Below are 18,130 nucleotides of genomic sequence, written 5' to 3' on the forward strand. Positions count from 1 at the left end.
ATAGATGAGATTGATCTAACACACAGCTTCAAAGACATCTTAAAATAATTACTGAAATCAGAATGATGAAAGAGATTGTTCTGTTTTTAAAACAAGTATACAAAAATGGATTATATACTAATTATATATTTCATAATATATAATGTGAATATATTTTATGTATATAGCATTAATATTACTTTTAGATCTTAAAAAATAAAGCATATAAACATGCCTTGCAAATACAAATGAAATTAATTATATTATAAATCCTATTTCAGTGTTTTAACAAATAATTTGGCTTCTGGGATAGTATTTTTTAATACAATCTATAATGAATAATCAGAATATATTGCTGTTTATTAATGATTCCTAGTTCTTATATATCTTTATGTGTTTTCAAATTTTGCTACCTATAACATTATGCATTTTCTTTTTTAGCATCCATGTAGCAGACAGGAGAGAGCTGGGGGAGTTCACGGTTATTCATGCGCTCACAGGGTGGTTACCAGAAGTCATTTCTCTTCAGTACGTTTGACTATTAAATTGCTCATATCTATTTTTTTCTATCTTCCCAAGATTTCTTTAAAATATTCCTAGCCTTTAAGAAAATTTCAAGAAAGGTCATGTTTTGCAAAATTTGGGGGAAAATATCGTTTTGTAGTATTATATAAAGTTCCTTGGGAATTTCAGGGTAAATTCTATTTCCTTATGTAGGAGAAGAATGACCCCCATAGGTTCTTTGTTGGAACTGACTCCTGTAACAGAAGACACATTAACAAGAGAAAAACACACAGAAGTTTATTACCACGTAGATTTCCATGGGAAATCTACTGTAAGAACAGTCAATTTTTACAGAAGTGACAAGACAAAAGAAAATGACTTTGAGCCTCTACAGGTGGCAACTTGGGGGAAGACAAATAAATGATAGATAAAGGCTAGTTACGAAAGCTTGTTCATGTACATTCCTCTGGTACAATTCCTCAGGCCAGTAAGGGTCCAAAGCTGTCTTCAGTGGTTAACATCTGTTCTCTCTGGCACAACGGAGTGAGGGGCAGGATACTTCTTGGTTTTTGTAAATCTGTATCTTGCTTTTAGGCAAATAGAGGGAAAACAGAGTTTCTGTGTATCTGCTTCTTCATAGGGATTGCCTGTAGCTCAGCAGTCCTTCATATTTTGGGGTGGCATGTGCAGGTCTCCCACACTTATATATATACTATGAATTTAATCTTTAAATATCTGATGTATAAATATTTAAACAATGGTAATTATTTATTATGGTAAAACATTTGCAAACTTCCCTTTACACTTATAAACCTATCACACTTACTTCAATATAGAAACATAACAGCAACTTTTAATTGGCCACATCTATATGGAAATAATCATAAGAAGACAACTATTACGCATCAAGTGTTTTAGTATATTACTTCTCGTTTAAAAATCACAGTCCTGAAAGGATAGTCTCATTTAATCATCCATATGACCCCATCAACTAGATGTACATCATTTCAAATGAGAAAACTAAAGCTCTCAGAGGTTGAATTCCCCCAAACTAGGAACATGTAAGTCTTGCTGGTCCAAAGCCCACAGTCTTCCTTTCATGTGATTCTAAATATAGAGAAATTGCTTCTTTATGTCCAAAAATAGCTATTAGGTAAAGAATAGAATAGAGACATTGTTCAACTTAGTGCTGACTTATAATTTCACGATCACTTTATTTAATACATAAGGAATATAGACGCAGAATTTTATCATTTTACCATTGACATTTGGAAACAAATCAAGATAAGGTGCATAGAAAAGAATTATAACAATAAATTTGAATATACCATTAACTCAGATACTGACTTTTACACGATGATTAAATCTACAGTACAGTTATCAACCTGGACCATCTCTGATCTTTGACTGGTAGTAGGAAGCTGCAATTCCCCAGGGTCAATAGAGATTAGAGGAGGTTGAAGACAGGCCCTAGTAACTTGGATTCTGCCATCTTCACCAAATTTTCAGCAGGATAAACTTGGGTGTTGCTTTGTTCAAATAAAAGTATTTTCAGGGAAAAAAACTGGAGGGTAGGAGCTGATCTTGTTTTTATCTTAGGAAAGGCCAAGATAGCACTCTTTTATATCTTCTTTTGGAAACTTTTCCTATTATCTAAATGACTTCCTGACATAATGTGTACAATGTTAGTGAGAGAAGTAGAGAGAAAATGAGATTTTAAAAGTGTGGAGCTCTCTAAATTTTTATACTTAGTGTTGATGGAATGCTTACAGTTTTTCCTGTGCAATTTTCTCTGTGCAGTAGTCAGTAGAGATACCAGAGACAGGAAATCTTCAGAATTCTGCCAGAGGATGGTAAAGAAACAAGAGATGAGAATAATTCACAACTAGAAAATTCATAAAATTTTGCTTTGGAAAATCAAAACAGAATATCTTCTAATTTTCCATGTAATAATAGAGGCAGAGTCAGTGACATGTCTGAGTGGGAATTAGAAATCCAACCACTTCAAAGGACTCTTGTTGGCATGTGTCTCTGATGCATGGTCTGTCTGTGAACATAGCACTCTGCCACCCTGTCTTTAAGCCTAATGGTCCAAGAAGTTATATGGTCTCATTCCATGGTATTTGAATAGGTCTTTTTCATAGTGTAGTATATGTTATATGGTAGACGGGAAATACAACCTAGATTTTGGATTCAGAAAGGTCTGTTCCTATCCTGACTCAATTATTTGCTGGTTGTGTGATGCCATACAACTTAACAACCTCTTAAACGTCAGTTAAGACTGTATAATGTTCCAGAGCTATCATGGGATCAAATAAAAAAAAAATGTGCTAAAGGCCAGTCTGCGGGGTAGTGGGGGTCCAGGGGTGAATAGGAGGCAGTTCAGGGAGTCGAGCAGATCAGAGATGCACAGGGAAACCAATTATTATTTTCCAGCCACCAGTTCATTTCTCTTGTTTTTCTCAGAAAAAAAAAAATCTTAAATGAGTGGTTTGTACACACTATCTTCATCTCCTCAACTCCCCGTTTCTTCTCATCTGACTGTTTGACCTTCCCCCTCCACCACACCAGTGAAATGGCTCTTCTTATGGTCAACAAAGACCTTAACATTGTCAGATCCAGTGGTCACCTCTCCTGCCTCATTTACTTGCATCCCAGTATGTGACCCTCTTAAACAAGTTATTTCCTTTTGCAACACTTGCTTCCCTTGGTTTCCACAGCAACGCACTCTCTGGGTTTTTCTCCTTCTTATTTTCTGCTCTTTCTCAGCCTTCTTGGATAGTTCCTCAACCACGGTACAGCTATTAAGTGATGGTATGTAGCAGGGCTCCTGTCCTGTAACTTTAAATAACAAACTGTTTGACAATGATTTTCAAGTTTATGCCTGGTCACCATTGCCCGAACTCTAGACTGTATTTATCTACAACTGCCTAAGTTACATAGCTATGTGAATGTCAAAAGTGTATCTTAAACTCAGAATATCCAGAAAGGAACTCTTGATTCTCAGCCTCCTAAACTGCACCTTCCCTAGAATGCATCATCTCAGTGAATTTCACTACCAACCACCTATTTATTCAAGCTAAAGAAAAAAACTAGAAGTTATCCTTCATTGCTCATTTTCCTTGCCTCTCACATAAAATCTCTCACTGAGCTCTGTCAACAGTACACTCTCTACTTACTCTGAACCTATTTGTTTCTCTACATCTCCATTATTACCATCCTAGTTCAACCACTGGTCACATGTAATAGACTTATAACTGGTCTCCTAGAGTCTATTTTACCCTCCTCTAGTTAACTTGGTAATCAGAATAATTTTCTAAAGTATAAATCAGATCATATCGTTTCCCTTGCTTAAAACCTTTCAGTGTTTAACTGTTAAACTTGAATGAAGTTTTACAGTCTTGACCATGATCCTCATAGATCTACACTGTCTGATTCACACAGTCTCTGACCTCATCACTGACCATATCAATGTCTTGGCAATGATTTACTGGTCACCCAAGTCTTCTTCCAGTTTCTGAAGTATATGAAACTCACTCTATCTTACGGTCCTTACATGGGCTACTCTTTTTTTTCTGCCTGGAATGACCTTTCATCAGATTATTCACTTAGCTGGGTATGTCACAACATTTGGGTCTCACCAAGCTTAACCATCAACTCCTTAGACAGGCCTAGTTGAGCATCCAATCTAAGCTATTCCTTCCCCAAGTTATGCCACATTTCAGCTTCCCTTATTTCATTTTCATCATGGAAGTTATCACTGTTGTTATTCTCTCTCTCTCTCTCTCTCTGTTGTATCCACCCACTGGATGTAAAATTGTCCACAAGAACAGGGACCCTCTTTTGTTTTGCTCAATGTAGTGTCTTCTGTGTTTAGAACAGTGACACGGAATGACTGGGATACAGTATGTGCTCAATGAATTGTGTAAAATGAGAATTTAAAAAAATTTTTAAAGCCTATACTAGAATACTAGGAAAGTGTAAAAGATTCTTTGGGAACTCAGAACAGAAACCTATAGTGTAATTCCTGCAGAAGGTAATACTTGAATTTATCTCAAAGGATTAGTTGAAATGAGTGACGCTGATTGAGGCAGGGAATCCAACTCACAGAGAAAATGTATCAAGGAAATAGAAGAAAGCAGGGTGCATCCCAGAAAAACACATGGTTCTGCAATATGTGCTATGGAATTCTAGAGGAGGAATAGGATGTGGGAATGGAAAGGTAAATAGGATCTGGATAGATAGGCCTTTTATGCCATGCTAAGACACTTTTACAACCTCCTTAAAATGATCAGATGTCACTAAGGGATTGTAGATAGGAGGATGACTGTATCAGACTCATGATTTTGAAAGATTGCTCAGAGCCTTAGGACAGCAAATGGCAGGAGTGGAACAGCGAGACTGGCTTGTGCAGTATTCTTGGGGGGGGTCTTCTGAGGGCTTCTGCCAAGGAAGTGGTGATGAGAACAGAGAAAAGGTGATCCATTGCACTGAGAAAAGGTAGGATCCAACTGACACAGTGTTTTATTTGAAGGGGATTTTAAAGAGAGAGTCTTGGTCATTCTCAATTTTCTGCTTTGAGTACTAAGTAGAAGGTGATGCAGGACGTTTTTGTTTACTTATCTTTTTTTATTTGCTTGGGACAAATACCTATTAGGTGGTTGTATGTGTGAGTCTGGATATCAGGAGAGAGGTTTGAGCTGGAACTAATGATTTAGAGGTTACACACATTTATGGATAAACTCAAAATATGAGGAAATACTATGTAAAATGGCAAGAACACCAAGAGGAGAGCTGTGGGAAAAGAATTAAATTGTCAACAGTGAGCAGAAGAAAGGGAGTGTTCAAAGGAGTCTGCAAGTAATTTCTATCACAACAGAAAGAAAACCAGGAAAGAAGGATGTTACGGAAGCCTCAGGGAAGAGTTAAAAGCGAGAAACAACACTGTCACATTCCACAGAGAAGCCTAGTAAGTTAAACAGTTTCTGCATAAGTGATCATGCATGCAGAAGTGTCTGCCACTTAATAGATGCTCAAGGACATGTTCTTTCCCTCTCCTGGTTGTTAACATGATTAGCTTCCCTGCCAGGGTGAGTGATCTCTGAGATAACACTGTGATTTTGGTCGCTTTGTATCAGCAAAGCCCAGCACACAGTAGGCACGCAATGAAAGCTTGTTGAATGTCTAATGTATAATGCTGTTTCTTTTAACTAAAAATTTGAGTAACAGTTGAAATCATTCATTAAATAGCAAGTTGATTTTTCTGTCAGTAATTTCTTGCGAAGTTCAAGGAAAAAAAACATCATTTGGAAATTAATATTGTTGTCTTTTCTCTTAGCCCGGGATATATGGACAAAGTTTGGGAGCTCCTGAAAGAAATATTGCCTGAGTTTAAGCTGTCAGATGAGGCCAGCTCTGAAAGCAAAATAGCAGTGTTAGATTCTAAATTAAAAGAACCAGGGAAAGAAGGGAAGGAGGGAAAAGAAATAAAGGATGGAAAGGAAGTAAAAGACATGAAGGAATTCAAACCTGAAAGTTCTTTGACAACACTAAAGGCTCCTGAGAAAAGTGACAAAGTTCCAAAGGGTAAGATATTTTACATCAAAATGTGATTTAGTATGGACATTGCATATAAATGCCTTACAATTGTATTTGATGTGTTGCTGGAAATAGTGGTTTTGATCCAGACCCCAAGAGAGGGTTCTTGGATCTCATGCAAGGGAATTCAAGGCAGGTCACCGAATGGAGTAAGAAGAGATAGTTTATTGAAAGCTCCTCAGTTACAGAGTAGGGCATCTTCAGCAAGCAAAGAAAGGTGCTGTCTTTGTTTTCAGTTTTTCTTTCTTTTCTGTTTTTATTTTCTTTTTTTTATCTTTTTTTTTCTTTTATTATTATTATTATTATTATCATTATTATACTTTAGGTTTTATGGTACATGTGCGCAATGTGCAAGTAAGTTACATATGTATACATGTGCCATGCTGGTGCGCTGCACCCACCAACTTGTCATCTAGCATTAGGTATATCTCCCAATGCTATCCCTCCCCCCTCCCCCCACCCCACAACAGTCCCCGAAGTGTGATGATCCCCTTCCTGTGTCCATGTGTTCTCATTGTTCAATTCCCACCTATGAGTGAGAATATGCGGTGTTTGGTTTTTTGTTCTTGCGATAGTTTACTGAGAATTATTTTCTTTTTGGGATGTAGTTGTGCTCTTGTTGCCCAGGCTGGAGTCCAGTGGCACAATCTCGGCTCACTGCCACATTCATCTCCCAGGATCAAGCAATTCTCCCGCCTCAGCCTCCCAAGTACCTGGGATTACAGGCGCGCACCACCACGCCCAGCTAATTTTTGTGTTTTTAGTAGAGACAGGATTTCACCATGTTGGCCAGGCTGGTCTTGAACTCCTGACCTCAGGTGATCCACCCGCCTCAGCATCCCAAAGTGTTGGGATTACAGGTGTAAGCCACTGCACACAGCCCAGTTTTTCTTATATAGGAGTTTTATCTATGTAAAAGCGAAGCTAAGCTAAGCTGTCCTGACAGTGTGACAAAATGTAGTATTCTGTTGATTTAAATAAAGTTATACTTGGCATTTTAGTGCATTAAGTACATCAAAGCATAACAATAATTATCTTGAAAGCATACATTGTTATGGGCATTGGGACATATGGACATATTGCTATGGGTATTGGGACATCTGAACATTCTGCTGTTGTAAAAGTGTGTCCCTTGCAGGTATCGTTAGGCTATATCTTCAGCTATAAACATGTCATGACTGTGGGTCATGACTGGCAAGAAATGTGCCTTGTCAGTCTTAAGATGGTGCTGAACTTAAAATGGGGTTTCTCAGGGCCTCTGAGGCTCTTGCTTCCCTAAGAAATGCATCTTGGTTGTCGTTATCCTTTCTTAAGTTTTTGTGACAACAGCCAGGTAATTAAGATCTTTCTTTTCTAGGACTTTAGGACTTATAACGGTGTTTACTATATGCTAATTATTATTCCACATTTTGCTTTCTTTGAAAATCAAAAGCAATTCTCTACTTTGATGCTACTAAATTAATCTAGTATTAATTTAGGAAGATACCTTAAGCTCTCAATTTCCATTAAACACATATTTCTCCTATTTAAAAAGTAAAAAGCGGCAGAACTTGATGATGATGACTGGTAGAATCCGAGCTGCAAAGCAGGATGGGTGGTGGTACCGTTTAGGAGAGATCACAAAATGATTTTGAATATATTGAAATTGAGGTGCCTTTAAGACAAGCAAGTCAATTTTTCACGTCAAGACTCCTAGGCTGGTGATATACACTTGGGAGTCATTGACAAATGCCTGCAAAATTAAACCAGGAATGGTATTTCCCAAGGAGACAGTATAGAGTGAGCAGATGAGGGAGGCTGAGACTGAGTCCTGAAGAAGCGGAACATCTAAGAGGTTGGTACAAAGTGACGAGCTGCTGAATGAAGAGTAAGGACCAGCCAGAGGACCAGGGACAACATCAGCAGAGCATTTTGTCATCGGGGCCAAAGGAAAAATTGTTCCAAGAACCAGAGATTGTATTAAATATTGTGGGAAGATGAACTATGAGGAAAATTTAAATTTCTCAATTACATTTTGTGATATGGAGGTCATTGAGCACTTGTGAGTGATAGAAGTTGAAGATACATTGAAGGGGAGTAAGAAGGAAGTGGGAAGTAAAATAATGTATAAACAACCCTGTGAGAAACTTGGCCTTGAAGAACAGGAAATTGCAAAGTGGAAGCTGTTAGGGAAGAATGTGGGATGCAGACAGGATATATATTTGTGAATCTAGTGAAGGAAAATTGGGTTTTTTTAAGTGATGACTGGGAAGATCTCGCTGAGATGACTGCAGTAGTATATGTTTTCTGAGAAGAAGGAGCAAGTTCCACACCTCAGCTAGAAGGGGATTGGGCCAACCCAGGGAGAGCAATGGCTCCTCCATTCTCATAGGTGGACACAGGTCATGGGGGAGTGAATACAGGTGTAGGTGGGTAAACGGGTTTGGTAGGAGAAGATAAGGACTTCAGACTAAAGACTTCTACTTTTTGTTTATACACAGCCTAGCTATGAGCTGAAAGTGAGGTGGAGGTGGAAGATGTAGATTCTCACAGAGATTTAAAATAGATGTGGCAAGGTTTGCAGAACTATGGGAGGATTATCTCCAGTGGGACTCAGCTGCCAAGTTGATTCAGAGTGGGGTTTTGCCAGATGGGTGGGATGAAATGACAGAGGAGCAATCCTTATTTAGGGTATTGGCAAAAACACATTTTGGTGAGCACTGTTGTATTCTATCCAAATTTCTATGTGAAACAGTTTTGATTTTTTTTCTATTTATAATTTTTATTATGTATTATTTTTAAGTCACAAATTCTGAATAGAAGTTTGAAAGCTCTTAAAGTCCTATTTGAAAATTATACATGCACTCAAATATTGCTTCCTAAAATTAGTTTTATTGAATTAAGGTAATATATATAGAAAATTCACAAATAAAATTCTGATAATAAACTTCCTGGTTAAATGTTTTATCCTGTGATTGAAGTTATAGTTATCTTTACTTTTATATCTAATTTAAGGGTTAAATCTACTGAAAAAGCTAAGATATGGGCCGGGCATAGTTGCTCACGCCTGTATTCCCAGCACTTTGAGGCTGATGCTGGCAGATCACTTGAGCTCAGGAGTTCAAGACCAGCCTGGACAACATGGTGAAACCCTGTCTCCATAAAAAAGAAAAATAAAAAGAAAAGAAAAAGAAAAATTAGCAAGGTGTGGTGGTGCATACCTGTAGTCCCAGCTATTCAGGAGGCTGAGGTGGGATAATTGCTTGAGTATGGGAGGTCAATGCTACAGTGAGCTGAGACCTCGCCACTGCACTCCAGCCTGGGCTGCAAAGTGAAAGCGTGTCAAAAAGAAAAAAAAAAAAAAGCTAAGATATGAAACATGTCTATTTTGGATGTTCAGAAACATTAAAAGTAGATAATGTCACAGTTTTTATTTATGAAAATTTTAAAGATGAGCAACCTGACCAATGATGATTGCAAACTTAGCAGATGATGCAGAGAATGAAATGACAGAAATCTATAATTTCTGTCTCAGAATTGAGACAGATTTGTTAGGGAATTAAAAAAATCTTCGAGAAAAGTATTTTAGGTTGAAGAAGAATATGTTTTGTGGATTGAGTATATGAATGAGCATTCAAATGGTGGGAATAGTTCTGGATACAAGAGTTTTATTACCTAAGCCATGTAGGCTATAAGATGCTGGTTTGGGACTTTGGTTGGAATCTGGGCTCCACAAGAAAATATTGTGGAGTCAGAAAACTGTGTTTCCTGTAAGTGGAGGACCCAAATAAGAAAAATCTCAGAGGGCTCTACATTTAGGACTTAACTTTCAGTACAGGCTTTGCTGTGTTTTGTTTTTATTTTTAAAATGAGAAGATTACCTTGATACTATAATCTTATATAAATAAAATATATTCAAGTAATTATCTTCATGAAACAAAATTATATGCAGTAGACAAAAAGCAATGCTGTATTTATTCCATAATATATCTCAATTTTCAAAGTTCTCCCTGGCTTTATCGTGGTGTTGCTAATTAGAAGGGATCATGTTTTGGAGAAATTATGGCATAATTTTACATTAAATAATACTATTATTTTGGCGTTTTTTCTTTAAGACAACGACTGAATAAGAAATATAGTTTGAGATTGTCTAGTTAAAATATTTATTGTGATTTTTTCATATGTTAGAGAAAGCAGATGCAAGAGACATTGGAAAGAAGAGAAGCAAAGACGGAGAAAAAGAAAAATTCAAATTCTCACTTCACGGTTCAAGACCCTCATCAGAAGTGCAGTACTCTGTGCAGTCCTTATCAGATTGTAAGCTCCTAATTTCTTAGAATAATAACTATTTTAGTTGTTTCTTAAAATGCTGGAAAACCTTGGAACATAGAAATACATTTTTTCTTTTGAAATAACTAAATAAACTTATTCAAGGTTGCCATAAATGTTGAGTTCTCAGATGGGTGGGCGTGTTGGGCCAAGTCCTACCAATGACAGAATCCTACTTGTCCAAATTACAGTGCAATTGTCACAGAAGAAGTATCCACATATGGGAGAGGCTTCAGCTGGTCGCTTTCAGGTATTTCTCTAAAAAATACTCAGGTTGAATTTGTCATCCAAATTAAGTAAATTCAAAGTTACTTGTTTGCGTGGTTAGATGCCAGCCACCAAATAAAACAAAAAGCCTACATCTGGCTCATTGCTCACAGTGGGCCTCCAGCTCTTCTACTGTGTTTTAGAAAGTAACTGCGAGGCCAGAGACTCTAGAAGTCATTGTTTATATCACAGTACTGACAACCACACTTTTTTGTGTATCGCATTGTGACTGGGTAGATGTACAAGAACTATTTATAATAGCCTCATTGTATAAAGGTCAACTATTTTTGTGAAAGTGCTCGGGTTTCTCTATCACTTAAAATCACATTGGAGATCTTTCATTTTAATTAATCTTTCCAATTTGGAGTTACAAATTATCTCTAAAGACCCCTTGGCTACTGCACTTTTATCCTGTGTACCAGCTCAAACAGTCTAGGTATAGTAAGTAGCCTTTAAACAAATTGTATCAGGTTGAAAGAAAACATGCTGTAAAAAAATTATACCTCAACCTATTCAGGAGGTTATCAGGAGGAAGACTAGAGTGACTCTTTTGAGTCTCAGCTTTGGCTCATCTATCTTGGTGCTTCCAGAGTGCAGGTTATCATTTTCACCTCATCCTTTATTAGCTAGTCAAAAATATGTGTTTTTACATCTAGTAGTGTGCCTTATTAATAAATTTTTATCTTTTTTCTTAATATGTTATGATGACTTGTATGAGGACATTTTAATAATTATGGCTTTTTATTTTTACTGAAACATGTCTAGTGATGTGGATAGAAAAAAGTCACTATTGTATTTTTAATTTTAATAGGTTTTTGAGAATACCCTAAATAAGGATTGCTCCTCTGTCATTTCATCCCACCCATCTGGCAAATAATAATACAAAAGTCACTATTGTATTTTTAATACATTAAAAATCATTTTCTTATATTGATGCCTTAAGCAATATTTTTTGATAGTGAGAAACATTACATTAGCAGATTTACTGATGATTCTTCATCTTTGTGAAAATGGCTAAAACTTTCTGAGAGTTCTTTCTTTGTGAAAATAAAAGTAATGATGCCTTCCTTCTCCTGCTGAACTTATAGTTAAGGTCATTCCAACACATAGAATGTGGTTCGGTTTGGACTGTGGAGTCAAGCTGCTTGAGTTCAGTGTCTGCTCCAACACTGAGTGTATAAGTATCAGGCAAGTGATAGAGCCTCTTTAAACTCACAGTCTCTATAAATCAGCATTATTGTTTTAGTGAGGTCCTTGTGAGAATCAAGTGTTGAATCCAGGTAAAGTGCTTAGCACTTGTTGGTAGAGCTACTTTTTAGCATACTTATTGCAAAAGCCTTTGTTAATTCTTACATGTGCTAAAGATACAGTGTTAGAATGAACTCTATAGGAGTACTTTATCTGGCATAAATAAGAGGGTGGCCATGTGAGCTTCTTTCTCCCACAGAGTTAAATCTAAGTGCATTTCTGATGGTGTTATAATTCATTTCCTTCAATCAGCTGCTTTGGTTTCACTTGTAAAGGAGATAATGGACAGACAGTAAGTGTTCAAGAGGTAATTGAGTTACAATTCAAACTCATATGGAAAATATAACATGACATTTATATTGTTTGTTCGTTTATTTGTTTATTTATTTGACACAGAGTCTTGCTGTGTCGCCCAGGCTGGAGTGCAGTGGTGCAATCTCAGCTCACTGCAATCTCCACCTCCCAGGTTCAAGCGATTCTCATGCCTCAACCTCCCAAGTAGCTGGGACTGCAGGCGCATGCCATTACACCTGGCTAATTCTTGTATTTTTAGTAGAGACAGAGCTTCATCATGTTGGCCAGGCTGCTTTCAAACTCCTGACCTCAAGTGATCCACCCACCTTGGCCTCCCAAAGTGCTGGGACTATAGGCATATGCCACCACGCTCGGCCTATATTGTTTATTGATGATTTGATATTAGATGTGTTGTAGTTAATTCTGATAAGTCACTGAAAATTTAATATAAAGAACCCCTGTTTTATTAGTTTTTTCAAAGTAGCATATTTATCACAACGGTCATTACAATAAAATGACGCTCACTGTTTTAAATGCCATAGGAGATATAGTTTTATAATGGCAGAAGACATGTAGAGATTTATATATATTTACATGTCATCTAATATTATCCAATGCATATCCTAATAATGACTTGACATTTAAGATTTCATTTTGTTATTTTCAAAATAAGTGTATTCATTTAGGTACACTAGCTGGTATGACTAACAAATGATTCTAATGTCATATATATTTCTTTCTCAATTAAAATAAAAAGACTAGTGTTAATCACTGGCCGGAAGTTATTTTCTAAATGGCATTGAAGAGACCCGTGCTCCTTCCATTTTATGCCTCTTATACCTCTAGCATTCTAAAGTTCTGTACCAGTGGGAAGAAAAAGAGCTTGGAGGATTGCAGGAGCAAGATGTCTGAAATCAAAACAAGCTGTATTGTATATCACTTCTGGTCTCATTCTACTGAAGACAATTCAGTCCAATGGCCACACCTGACTTTAAGAAGAGTTGGAAATATGGAATGTGACATGTGCTAAAGATCGCTCATTTCAGGAGAAAGAGGAAACCATTTGGTGAACAATGGTCAATCTTTACCACATTCCACTTTCCTGATCACCAGATACCCATTTCACTCTTCTTCTCACATATATGTTCAATACTTACCAAGAGTCCCAGTCCAAATTATTATCTAGTAATTTCACCTAGTTAAAATATCCAGGATCTCCAAGTCATGTACATGCACACACATGCTTACAGATACACCCATATGTATCCACTCACATCTCTCATGTACTGTTGAAGAGGAACACAGTAACTGCAATATAAACTCCACTCATAAAACAAAATAGCAGGGGACACACTGTAGTCACTCATCATTCGCAATTCTAAAATTTGGCTGAGAAAGTCCTGTTAAGACCTTTTTCCTGGCATAAAGGGGAAGTTCTTTGGCACTGATTCTGCTCTCTTGGAGGAACTCCAAATTATAAAGTGTAAAGTGGGTTCATAAACCCACAGTCTTACTCCAGAGTTCACACAACTACTATGTTATCCCTCCTCTCGATATCTATGAATACTAGTATTTTAAACTGTAAAACTTATTGAAAACTTTTATTCTCTAAATAACTAAATTTAAAATGTAGCTTAAAAAGAAACCTTGATACAAATAATGACATTAATTACAAATACCGAAGTTCTGTAAGAATGAATAAATCATACCCTTCCAATATTTGAGAAAAAATGATTATGAGAAATATTAGAGATTTGAGTTTTGCCAGTAACTTATTAACTATAGGGTAAGTTAGAATTTGTGTCGTACTGTAGTATAGATTCAGTATCATAGTAACTTTAAAAAATTGTTTCAAGAAAGCAAAAATCAATAACATTAGAATATGACTCAGTGGAATAGTAAGTTGGATATTTCCTGACGGTGAGAAAAACTGCTAGCTTTTCACAATTTCCTCCTCTTCCTAGGAACACAGTTTTGCTATATTTTCCCAGCCTCTTTTAAGTGAGATGTGGCCTTCTGTCTAATTTCTAGCCCACAGGACGTGAAGCAAAGCAATACATACCAGCTGTAGACTGACCTATACCGTGCTCTCAATTACAATTCCCTTTTTGCTAGCTCAATGCTGTTGAGAGCACAGTGTTAAAGGTGGCAAAGCCACAAGGACGGACAGAGCAGGAGTATGTGAATCACTACCTGGAGATCTGCCTGTTGGTCAAGAAGGTTCATTTTGTACTTTATATGAACAAAAAGAAACTATATCATGTTTAAGTAATTTTTTAGTGTGTTCCTTATAGCAGCTACAATTACCTCATGATAAATTAACTCCTGCCAGAAGTAGAGTACTAATAACAAGATGAAAATATGTGGTGTCTGCTTAACAGTAGAGTAGAAGGCAGTGAATAAATGGTATCTCAAGCTTGAGGAAACCTGGAGATCTACCTCACACAGCAAAATATTTGGTAAAACTGGAACCTGCGACAATTTAGAAGTTAGCCATGTACTCAGTGAACCTGAGTCTCTAAAATAAGTGGTTGAAAATCTACTATTCAGGCAGGGTTAAGTTTGTAATATCTACTGTTAGCAAGATATTTCAAATAAGAAATGAGTTCAGGGAAGAATCGTCTGTTTTTCCAAAATAAATGGGAAAAAATAGAGACATTTCTGAGATCACAGAACATACAAAATTGAAAAAGAAGGCTATTTCTTTACCACAATTAATTCGAGATAAAGCTGGTGTTGAAGAGAGCCATATTCCTCCCTTTTTATGCCTCCTATACTCTAGCATGTGAATTCTAAAGTTCTATACCAGTGGGAAGTTAAAGAGCTTGGAGGATGGCAGGTGCAAGGTGTCTGAAGTAAAAACAAGCTGTATTGTTTATCATTTCTGATCTCATTCTATTCAAGACAACTCAATTTCATGGCCATACCTAAGTATTTAACAACAAATGTCCATGATATATTTTGGATATTTGTCTTCGCTCAAACTTTATGTTGAATTGTAATCCCCAGTGCTGGAGGTGGAGCCTGGTGGGAGTGGACCTGAGGGCAGATCCCTCATGGCTTGGTGTTTTCTTCATGACAGTAAGTTCTTGCAAGATCTGGTCGTTTAAAACTGTGTAGCATCTCTCCCTACTCTCTTGCTTGCTCCCATTCTCACCATGTGAGACACCTGCTCCCCCTTTTGCCTTCTGCCATGAGTAAAAGCTCCCTGAGGCCTCCCCAGAAACAGATACCAGATCTAGGCTTCCTGTACACCCTGCAGAACTGTGAGCCAATTAAACCTCTTTTCTTTATAAATTGCCCAGTCTCATGTATCTCTCTATAGCCATGCAAGTATGGCCTAATACAGTCCAGTAAAACTTAAACAACACACCTGGTTATGTCAAAGATTAAGACTGCAACCTCTTTGTTGCAGCTATCTTCCAAGTAGCCTCTATGAAGCAAAGAAGCAAAGAAGTAAATTAGCCTTGGGAATTATGCTCAAGAAAGAATACGGACATGTGGAACTGATGAAACAAATAGATTAGAAGCCCACTAATATATATATTTTTAAAACTTGTATTAAGAAATTATGGGCCTGGTATAAAAAGCCTTTTACTTTTCAGCTTTGCATCAAATATTGGACCTGCAAACACTGTCTGGTAGGAAGTGGGCCGGAACACATTCGAGTCATTATCCTCTTTAGATATTGCCACATAGAATGATAGATAATAAAAAATTGCCAGAAAGACCAGAGACTACTTTACATTTCACACTTCTTAATTGTGTAGTTGACATGTTACTTAACCTATCTGTAACTCAGTTTACTTGCCTGAAAAATACTGTTAAAAATAGAATTATTTCATAGGGTTTATGTGAACTGACTCATATGAAATACTTAGGCCTTAGCACGGAGTAGGCATTCACTGAAAGTTAGCTATTCTAAATTAACTAAATATCACATCTGAAAAAAATCATATATAATCTTTAACAAATACTTCTAAAGGATTTATAGTAATTTGGGGTTCGTCTCACTGGGACTCAAAATTTCAGGCTGAAATTTTTATAGGTTCAGACAGTAAATGTCTAACATAAAATGAAATCAATGATAGAAGTGGTATTTAAGTAATCTTACATATTTTATACCAGTCTTCTGAAATACGCTTATAGAAAGCAAAAAAAGCTGTATCACATGTAAAATAAAACATTTAAATCATACAAATGTAGCAAAAGCTTCTTTTGGGCAATAAAATACATATAATTAGTATGGCAGTTGTAGGCCTTGTAAGACTCATAATTACTGTACAAAATATTTTAAGGCAGTTTTAGAGACTAGGATGTTAAATTTTATCTCATCATTCAAGAGTATATTTTTTCTTAAATTTCTTCCTCAATTATTAAGCATTATTATATGCAGCTGTGCTAATTCAATACAAAGTTACTCCAACAACTGGAAAGATAAGGAAATTTCATGGTTTGTACCATTGATAGTTCACTGAAAGAAATTATAGAGCCCCTAGATTTAAACATTTGCCTTTAAGATATTCTAAAAGCAGTTTTATTGATATATAATAAAATCAGAAAGCATTATGAGTGTTCCAATATTGCAGAATCACACAACGTATTTACAGAGAGATAATAGAACAAATAGGAATTATCTAAGGCCCTTTAGACCCTTTACAAATAATTCTTATATTTTCTTGGCTAATAAACTTTTTTGAAAATCTTATGAAAATTATGAACCTTCTCTCTTTTTTTTTTTTTTTGTTTCAAATCCTTCATAGTCTTGGTTGAATGTGTCTTCTAGAGTCCATGTGCTAGAATTTTGATCGCCAATGCAACCATGTTGGGAGGTGGGGCCTAATGAGAGGTAATTAGGCCATGAGGACAGAGAGAATGGATTAATGTCATTATCATGGGAGTGGTTAGGTATCCTGGGTGTGGGTTTGTTATAAAAGGGCGAGTTTGGCTATGGGATGACATGCTTATTTGGCCATGGGATGACACAGCAAAAAGTTCCTCACCAGGTGCCAGCACCTAGATCTTGGACTTCCCAGCCTCCAGAACTGTGGGGAAATAAACTTCTGTTCTTTATAAGTTACCCAGTCTCAGGTATTTCATTTTAGCAGTACAAAACAGACTAAAGCAGTTAGGGTGCACACAAATCTGCAGTATTACATAATAGTTCACTGAGTTCTGGGCCCCTGAATCTCATTTATAAGATGTATAAAACTTAGTTTGAAAATCTCTATTTAATAGCACATTCCTATCCAGCTTTTACAGATTGATATTTAGTTAATAGCACCAGTATAGTGTTACCAATATTTATAATCAGCTTCTAGTTTAATTAATCTGTGCCCAAGCTATACCACTTTTTAAATATTTAAAACTTCACCCTTGACTAAACACTTGTGTTATTTTTTAATATTTCAACATTACATATTACAATCCCATGTAAAATGTGTGATTATCCTAAAATTTGGAGCAAATTTTTTTGTCATCAACATCATTTCTATAATATGTCAAGACCGCATTCTTTACTCCAAGTTTCTAAAGTTTTTTTTTTCTAAGACCTCACCTGGAATTCCCAGGTTTCCATGTATTTTATTACATAATGTTATAAAGTAAATGAGAACTTGTTTCAAAATACTTGTATCACAAACTTTATTTTTAATATCATAAGGAAAATAAAAGTTCAAAAGACTTATTAAAGATCAAGGACAAAGTACTTAATGTGATAATATTAAATATTAAGCTTTAGAAAATTTTAGGGAAGACATCAAAATTTCTAATGCATAATGTACAAATGTGGGATATAATGTGGACCAAAATACTTTTACACATTATGATTTTTAAAACAAGATTTAGAAAAGAGTTAATGAAATAGATCAACCTGAACGAGCCATGGGGTGCCCAGACATTTGGTGAAACATTATGTAAGGTGTATGTTTAA

The 18,130-nt window shown here is 36.2% G+C and overlaps 1 protein-coding gene across 1 annotated transcript in view; it reads left to right on the forward strand.

Moving 5' to 3' along the window:
- Positions 1 to 18,130, forward strand: part of ADGB (androglobin) — a 203,556-nt gene that overhangs the window by 67,530 nt on the left and 117,896 nt on the right. Inside the window, exons 7-9 of the mRNA XM_002817462.5 lie at positions 421 to 507; positions 5,822 to 6,069; positions 10,249 to 10,377. Coding sequence (XP_002817508.5) covers positions 421 to 507; positions 5,822 to 6,069; positions 10,249 to 10,377 — 464 coding nt within the window. The remainder of the gene's footprint in view (positions 1 to 420; positions 508 to 5,821; positions 6,070 to 10,248; positions 10,378 to 18,130) is intronic.

This window comes from Pongo abelii, chromosome 5 (genome assembly GCF_028885655.2).
Source record: "Pongo abelii isolate AG06213 chromosome 5, NHGRI_mPonAbe1-v2.0_pri, whole genome shotgun sequence".
NCBI classification, from domain to species: Eukaryota; Metazoa; Chordata; class Mammalia; order Primates; family Hominidae; genus Pongo; species Pongo abelii.